The sequence below is a fragment of the Oratosquilla oratoria genome, chromosome 32 (assembly GCF_046742065.1).
Source record: "Oratosquilla oratoria isolate Oo_2021 chromosome 32, ASM4674206v1, whole genome shotgun sequence".
NCBI classification, from domain to species: domain Eukaryota; kingdom Metazoa; phylum Arthropoda; class Malacostraca; order Stomatopoda; family Squillidae; genus Oratosquilla; species Oratosquilla oratoria.
The window spans coordinates 5,149,946-5,158,605 of NC_134808.1; the positions used below are offsets into that span (position 1 = coordinate 5,149,946).

The 8,660-nt window shown below is 42.2% G+C and overlaps 2 protein-coding genes across 2 annotated transcripts; one reads left to right on the forward strand and one right to left on the reverse strand.

Annotated features, from left to right (window-relative positions):
- Positions 1–2,601: 2,601 nt before the first annotated feature.
- LOC143017484 (uncharacterized) lies at positions 2,602–3,150 on the reverse strand. Its single transcript, XM_076172273.1, has one exon. The coding sequence runs from the start codon at positions 3,148–3,150 to the stop codon at positions 2,602–2,604; it is 549 nt and encodes a 182-aa protein (XP_076028388.1).
- Positions 3,151–4,272: 1,122 nt separating this feature from the next.
- LOC143017602 (uncharacterized) lies at positions 4,273–8,219 on the forward strand. The gene is made up of 2 exons (XM_076172387.1): positions 4,273–4,441; positions 7,876–8,219. The coding sequence occupies exons 1-2, from the start codon at positions 4,298–4,300 to the stop codon at positions 8,056–8,058; spliced, it is 327 nt and encodes a 108-aa protein (XP_076028502.1). The 5' UTR covers positions 4,273–4,297; the 3' UTR covers positions 8,059–8,219.
- The last annotated feature ends 441 nt before the right edge of the window (positions 8,220–8,660 follow it).

The window sequence follows — 8,660 nt, forward strand, 5'->3', positions numbered from 1 at the left end:
AAAGGCGCGGATCACACTCACAGCAAGAATCCTTCAGGAGTGACCGATGGGGTCTCCCTCACTTCCAGGGCACTCAGGAGGGAGGTCTTGACTTCATTCTCCCTTGGACCTGTTAGAAGTCGGACGAGAAGATAGGAAGAAAATCTCTCTGCCTGTAGGCGAAGGGAAGAAACTCTCGCTTCCTGTCTAAGATTCACCACACTGGTCCATGGAGGGGCCGCAGAGATAGTGCGGAGAGCCTGGTTTGAAGGACCTCAAGCTAGTCCCACGAGCTGAGAATGAGTGAGATGAGAGCCACAGCTGCATAGTCCACCACCGAACGTACTGCTTAAATATAGTACGTCCGAAGGACCTTGTGCCCAGCACCCTGCCGAGGTTTCGTCATGGATCTGAGATCTAATCTCGTCTTCGTGGTCTCACGATGGTATCTGACCTCCGCAGCGAAAGAGAGCTTGGCGTCGATCCAGATGCCCAAGTATTGATAGGTGGGCACCCAAAGGAGGATATCGCCTTGAAAAGTAAGATGGGTACGTTGTTTCCGCGTCCTCAGACTCATTACTCTGGTCTTGGCCGTCGAAATATTTAGTCCCAGCCCTTCACATTCCTGGGGGAGGCAATTGAGTTCCCACTGAGCCCTGCGAAAGAGACATCCGCCCCTAGTGATCACCAACGCAAGATCGTCCGCATAATAGAGTAGGCGAGCATCCTCCCTTAGATCGAGTAGAGCCAAGTTTTCGACGAGCACGTTGAAAGGGTAGGACTAAAAATTACCCCCTGCGGAGTCCCATTTTCCATCTTGTGGTATGAGGATAGGTGTCCCTGGAAGCGCACTCTCGCTACCCTCTCCGTGAAGTACTCTGCAACCCAGGTCAGGAGTCTGCCTTGGCGCCCCTTGGTAGACAAGGATGCAAGAATGGCAGATGCATTTGCTGACTCGATTTTTTTTTTTCTTTTTTCAAAATTCAGAAACACCACAATCGTAAGCTGACTACCGACCAATCCAAGATGGGTTACCACACAGTCAGTTGCTGCTACTCCCTTTATAAAACCATACATATTATGATGGAAGGGTTCCATCCACCACAGGAGGGGTTTGAGGACCATCCGCTCAGCGGTCTTGCCAATGCAGGACGTGAGGGACATTGGCCTTTAGTTGTGTGGGTCCCTGGGCTTTGGGAATCGGCGCCATATCCATTCTTTTCCATTCTGCAGGGAGTCGTCCCGCCATCCAGGAGGCACTGATGAGTGCCAGTGCTGTCAGCTCCTCAGCTGGCGCCATTTACTTCAGGAATGAGTAAGATATCCCGTCGCAGTATCGTTGCTCTTCGTACGAGCTCGACGAAGTTCCTTGAATGTAAAGGAACACTCCGTTAGGGCAGCCGTGGCCATGGCAATGTGAACCACGTCCTTTATACCCTGTCGGCGGAGGTGCAGCTCCTGTTTGACAGGGAGGGGGTCGGACAGAGAAGGAGTGGTCTGCAAATTGCTGCGCCAACAGCTACGCCTGTTGTTTGGGCTACGAATGAGCGGGGAAAGGGAGTGGGGAGAGAGTCTGTACCTGTTACCAGCAGCAGTTTTCTCAAGAGAGTGCTAGTGGTGGTTTCGGCAGAGAAGGTGGAACATCATTCCAGACACTTTTGTTCCCGTACTCTGTATATGACCGCCCGCGTGTGCCTGGTGGCAGAGCGCGGGAGATCCCATGTCTCGATGGATGGATAGCACCGGAATCTACGGGATATTTTGACTAGGTGGTTTTGCTCCCGTATGATGTCGTTATACTACAGTCTGTTCACTCAGGAAATCTCTGTCTATGTGCGTGGTACAGCTCCCATAGGTTGATAGGACTGCTCAATATTGGGCTCCTCCACTCCCGCGCTCAGCCACCCGTTAAGAAAAAAAAAATAGTACATTGTGTCACCTTTTCCCACTTTTCTCAATTATTATGTACGATAGCCAGATTTGCTATATTGCAATAGAACAATGAAGGGTTATACTACAATATTACTATATTTAGAAATCAAAAGGGTTATAAATGTATTAATTACGGCGAGTATAATTCAGATGACAAGATATTACAGTTTATACAACATTTTATTATTAATTGATATATGCATATGTCATTATAGCAAGCTTACAATAAAACGTGTGGTTTAATAAATAATTATGTCGTGATTTTACATGCGGAGAAATATAGAAGAGAAAATGAAACATTCACTTGAACTTTTGTGCGAGACATACCGTTATGACACGGGAGGGAGGAGTAATTACTCCCTCACCTGTCTCACCAGGAGCGGAAGAGAGGAACTTCTACAGACTGTGTGTGTGTTTTATTTTATAATCTTGTCAACATTTTATGATCCATTTAGCCGTAAACAATTACGTTTCCAGGGTGCATCACGAGGAAGCGGATCATATTTACACCCATGATTATTATTTTTTTGTTTATCTATTTTATCTATTCATTCATTCATTATTTTTTGTTGGTCATTGATCTTTAATATTCCATCTCATCACTATCAATGCTATCAAAGTTATCACATTCACTATTGTTATCTGACTGGCATAGTTCTATCACAAAAGAATTCAATCAAGTCTTCATATTTAACTTCTTTCTTCATATAATCTTCTTGGATTATCGTTGTATTGTATGCATTTTCTCCAATCTTCTGGTGTTACATTTTCAATAGTTTTTATTACAAGGTCCTCAATATTTTTCATTTGTTGCTTGTCGTTTGAATTGTTCTTTTTAATTTCTTGTTTAATTTGACCCCACATCAGTTCGATGGGATTAAACTGGCAATAATAAGGTGGAAGACGGATTACTTTGTAGCCAGCTGCTGCAGCTAGGTCGTTTATCTTGTACTTCATGTAGACTTTCTTGTCAAGTTTGACCAAATGCAAAAGCTCAAGTCTTGTATGAGTAGAATCATGTGGAATAGGCTTTTCAGTCAACCACTTGATAATATCTATTTTTCTTGAGCTTGTAGATGCCTTCTCAAGTTGGTGGTTATGATATGGGGCGTTGTTCATAATTATTGCAGATCTTGGAGGAATGTTTGGTAGAAGCTGCTCGAGAAACCATTTTTTGAAGGTGATGTGATTCATAGAGTCATGGTAGTCCCTTTTGTTTCCTTTCTTTGATCTGAACATCAGCAGTACACTAGGAACAAATCCTTCAGAGCTTCCTACGTGGACAACAATAAATCTTCTACCTCTTCCAGATTTCGATTTAGGCCCAATTGTTCCTTCCTGGTTTCATCAAGGTAAATCTCTGGCCTGGGTTTTCACTGCTCCTGTTTAACTTTAGCTCTCGTACGAATTTACTTCTGGCCGCTACGATGTCTGACCTTTCCATCAATATAGCTCTGCTGCTGCTGCTTTTCTTGTATTTGAATCCCAAACTCTTCAACAATTTCCAAGGAGATGTTTTTCCTCCATGGAAATTCAAATTGTTCTCCCTTTTTTTCCAGCAACAGATCAAGGGATGGTAGTTCACCCCTTTCATAAATCCAAGAACTTCTCTTCGTATTGTGTCTTTGTCAAAATCGTCAATTCTTCCAAGTATGGGCGCGAAGCGTGGCTGATAAATCGGCGACTGAATGACTCCAACTTCACTCCTGACCTAACCAAACACCAACGTAATCAAACCTAACCTAAACTAACCTAGACCTACCCTAAATCGTTGATTCTGAGTCAACTAGACTAAAACAAGAAAGTGTGTTATCATTCCATTTACAATTTTTTTTACAAAATTCATAAATAGAATGATGATTTTGAAGTGTAAATACTAATAGCTTTTAGAAAAGCGAACTAAGAATTTTACTAGAATCTTAGAACAATCTATTAGTGAAAATGGTTAATGGTTCAAATTATCTTATGAAAATGTCTGGCGATACAACATTTTGTATTGTGTTGCCAGATGAACGATGTCTTTAAACTAGTCATGTTTATGGAACTAGTAATGCGTTATATAAATCTTTATATTTAACCCAATATGTATGTTTATTAACCGTAGATTTTCTTGGATAAATATCCTCATTCTTATTTAATAACTGAATTTTATTAATTCTAATAGTTTTGTAGCCATAACTTTGTTCTGATCAATGTATTTTATAAATTCTAATATCATTATATCCACATTTTCTTTCTGATAATGACATTTAATTCATTTCGTATGGATGACTACAATTTTCTTAATTAGGTAATTAATCTGATTATCAATTTAAGTTAATTTTGTTCTCATACTTAAATTCAATTCCTTTTCAGATTTTTGCCTGGCCTTCCACCAGCCCCAGGGATGTCTGGCCCCCTTGCGATGCCGGCCGTCGCCCCGGACCCGGTGGCTGTAGACCCCGTAGCAAGTCGGTTATTAACGTATTTGATCAAAACCCCGAAAGCCTTCAGACGACAAAGTTCCAATAATAAAATGTTCAGTACTAATGTGAGTTTCGACTTTTTTAATTGTTTTCTTATTTTTATATTCTCTTCTTTGTTTTGAGTTAGGCTACATATAATTCTTATTATCGTTTTCTGAGTTAGGAATGCTTCAGAAACTGTCCTTGTCAAAACTGCTGTCTATGTGATAAAACATGGTTCCATTTTTATCATTTTTATTTATTGGCTGCATGTAATTGTGATAGAGTAGCATGCAGCTGATACTTTAGGGTCTATATGAGGCGCCCCTACGGACCAGAGCCACACATCATTTTGTCTGTGATAGAGGAAAACTCTGTATATAGAGAAATGATGACACTTTTATACTACGACTGTCCCTCCGTTATGCTGTCCCCCAACCCCTTGTTGCTGTCCTGTACCCTTTCTCTGAATACTCATTTCCTTTTTTCGCCTACCTACCCTGTGGTGGGGGCAAAAGAATAATGCCACCAAGTATTTCCACTTGAGTCGTAAAAGGCGACAAAAAAGGGACGGGGGATGGGATTAGGAGTCCTACAACCTGTAGCCCCAAAAGGGGATATTCCTAAAAAAGAAGGTAAAAGCATAAGAGGGTCTGGGAGCTTTCCAACCAGTACCCTAAGGTTTGGGTCTTTTGATGTGCGTGGATGTGGTACAGATGAGAGTAAAAGGGAAGAGATAGGCAGTATGTTTGTGAGAAGAAAGATGGATGTACTGACTTTGAGTGAAACTAAAATGAAAGGAAAGAGCAACTGTGAGTTTGGGAGTGTAGCTGGGAGATACTCAGGAGTAAAGAGGGGACGAGGGAGAGCAGAGGTGGCTATACTAGTAAGTGAAGAGATAAGTAAGCGGGTAGTGGAGTGGAAGGAAGTGTCATCAAGGTTGATGAGGATGAAGGTGAAGCTGGGAAAGGAGATGTGGGTTTTTGTAAGTGCGTATGGGACTGGTAGTGAAAAGAGCGTAGAGGAAAAGGAGGTTTTTGGGTAGATATAAATGAGTGTATAGAGGGATTAGGGATAAATGTCAATGTAGTTGTATTGGGAGACCTAATGCTAAGGTAGGAAATGAACTAATTGACGGAGTGATTGGGAGGTATGGAGTTCCAGGTAAAAATCGTAGTGGAGAATTGATGGTGGAGATGTGTCTTGAAAGAGAGTTGATGATAGCAAATACAGTGTTTAAAAAGAAAGTCAACAATAAGTACATATGGAAGAGTGGTGGATGGAAGGGTGGCAGATAAAGCGTTAATGGACTATATAGTGGTGACCAGGAGTATGGTAGAAAGAGTTAAGGATGTGTATGTTCTAAGGGGAGAGAGTGGGGGAATATCAGATCATTTCCTGGTGGAAAATGGAGGAGAAACAGGAAAGGATGAAGTAAAAGCAGCCGTTAAGATGATGAGAGAAAGTAAGGCACCTGGGTTGGATGGATGCCATGCAGAATGTCTGAAGAAAGGAGGAACAGTTATGGTGGACTGGCTGGTGAGGTTATTTAATGTTTGTTTAAGAGAGGGTAGAGTGCCGGAGGACTGGAGGAGTGTCTGTATAGTTCCGCTTTACAAAAGAAAGGGGGACAAGTGTGAGTGTAGTAGTTACAGAGGGATCAGCTTGTTAAGTGTAATTGGGAAGGCTTATGGGAGGGTCTTGATTGAGAGGATTAGGAGAGGAACAGAGGGAGTAATTGGTGAGGAACAGTGTGGTTTTAGGACAGGTAGGGGTTGTGTAGATCAGATTTTTGTGGTAAGGCAGATATGTGAGAAAGCTATAGAAAAAGGTAAGGATGTTTTTTTGGGCTTTTATGGATCTGGAAAAGGCTTACGACAGGGTAGACAGCAAGGCACTGTGGGAGGTATTGCAGATATATGGGATAGGAGGAAAGCTGTTAAGAGTAGTCAAGAGTTTTTATGAGAGTAGTAGAGCTTGCGTTAGGATTGGAAATGGAGAGAGTGAATGGTTTGAGGTAAAGGTGGGACTTTGTCAGGGATGTGTTATGTCACCCTGGCTGTTCAATCTTTACATGGATAGGGAGGTGCGAGAGGTGAATGCAAGGGTAGTGGGTCAGGGGTTGGAGATGATTAAAGAAAATGGAGAAAAGTGGGAGGTGAGCCAGCTGTTGTTTGCTGACGACACTGCGCTTGTAGCAGGATCAGAGGAGGGATTGAGGAAGTTAGTGATAAGGTTTGAGAAGGTGTGTGAAAGAAGGAAGCTGAAGATAAATGTGGGTAAAAGTAAGGTGATGAGATGTACAGGGGGAGAGAGTGACAGTAGGCTGGAAGTGAGCATTAAGGGTGAGAAACTGGAGGAAGTGGATAGTTTTAGATACTTGGATGCGAATATGACAGGAAAGGGAGGAGTGGAGGTGGAGGTAGAATGTAGATTGAGAGAAGCGAGTAAATGCCTTGGTGGATTAAAAAGTGTAATGAGAAATAGATATTTGGGAATGGATGCTAAGAGGAGGTTATATGAAGGAATGATTGTGCCAACAGCAATGTACGGGGCAGAAACATTGAACATGAGAGAGTAAGAGAGAAGGAGTTTGAATGTGTTTGAGATTAAATGTCTGAGAAGTATGATAGGGGTTACTAGGCTAGATAGTGTGAGAAATGAGGAGGTGAGGAGGAGAACAGGGGTGGAAAGGGAACTGGGAGATAGGGTTGATGAAAGAGTATTAGGATGGTTTGGACACATGGAAAGAATGAGTGAAGAAAGATTAGTAAAAGAAGTGTGGAAGGCGGAGGTGGAGGGAGTGAATATGAGGGTGCGTCCTAAGATGAGATGGATGGATGGGGTGGAAGGGGCTTTACAAAAGAGAGGAATGTCTGTGGAGGAAGGACGGGAGAGGACAGAAGATAGGGGTGAATGGAGAAGGATTGTGTATATTTGAGGATGTGATGCATGATGGGGAGTGGGTGGTATATGGGGGTAGAGGAAGTATGTATGAGAAAAAATTTGACGCAGCTCGAAGGGATTTCTCCCCGTCTTCTCCTTTTCTGTATGAGGGGACGGAGAGGGGGGGGTCGCCGAATTTATGAAGCGGCCTTCCTGTGGATGTGCTGTGTCTTGCGACACTGCTTCTGACCCAGGGCAGTGGGCAGGATGCAGGGATGACCCGTCATCCAGGAGGTGCCAAGATAGGAGGGAGGGAGGAGGGTGGAGGGGAGTGGAATATATGGGAAATGAAATGGGTGGGAGTGATTTCTATGCCTTTTTCTTTTTGGCTACCCCCCATGTAAGGGGGGAAAAAGCCTTTGGTATATGTATGTATGTATCAATGTATTTCATGTATTTCTTTTTTATTTGTATTTATCAATTTATTCATTAATTTATTCGCTCATTTTTTATTATTATCTATTCATTTATTTCTCTGTCTATCTATTTATTTGTTCATTCATTTGTCTATTTATTTATTTATTTATTTCCATCTATTCCCCTCCCCCACCACCACAACCACCATCATCCGCAGACAAATGGCGACCCGCCTCAAGGCAGAAACCCCATCACATTTGTCGGTTACCAGATCGCAGAGTACCTCCGGCGGATGAGCGACTACATCTACTACTTCGTCTCCGGCATGCCCCCCATCACCCGACAGCATGTCAACAGCAGAAGGACCCCAGAAGGGAAGCCGTCAGCACTTAAAGGATGACATGAAGGTGCTGATGTCTGCCAATGAAGAAGAAGATATAATCAGCTGGTCTGATCAAGAGAATTTCTCTTTTTTTTTTTTTTTTTTTTTTAGCTAATTATCTGGTAATTCTACTTTAACTGAAAAAATTTATGTTGTTAGCTAGTATAATTTATGTAAGGTTTATCACCGACATTATTTACACTGCCATCTGATTAAGAATTTTAAACCAAAGATTTTAATTTTTGTTTCTCTTTTATTATCCAAATCTCATTTGTATCTGTCCTAATACTTTTATCATACTCATATTATAAATTTCGCAATTTCTTCCTCTTATACACCAGTTTCGTTGCCTTTTCCACGTCCATTTATTTCCTCTCCATACATTCACTCATTTCCTTTGACCATCGCTCTCTCCCTCTTTCTCTCTCTCTCTCTCTCTCTCTCTCTCTCTCTCTCTCTCTCTCTCTCTCTCTCTCTCTCTCTCTCTCTCTCTCTCTCTCTCTCTCTCTCTCTCTCTCTCACTCTCTCTCTCTCTTTCTTGTCAGTCTTACTCTTCAATACTTCCACTGCTAATGACGAATTATAGTTTTATTTTGACTATGTTCAGGAAAAGAAAGTTC

Excerpts from the sequence above, each read along its gene's own strand:
- LOC143017484 (XM_076172273.1), bottom strand. The coding sequence starts at position 3,150 with ATGTTCAGATCAAAGAAAGGAAACAAAAGGGACTACCATGACTCTATG.
- LOC143017602 (XM_076172387.1), top strand. The coding sequence starts at position 4,298 with ATGTCTGGCCCCCTTGCGATGCCGGCCGTCGCCCCGGACCCGGTGGCT. Across the intron at positions 4,442-7,875 it reads ATAAAATGTTCAGTACTAAT|ACAAATGGCGACCCGCCTCA; the intron begins GTGAGTTTCGAC and ends CATCATCCGCAG.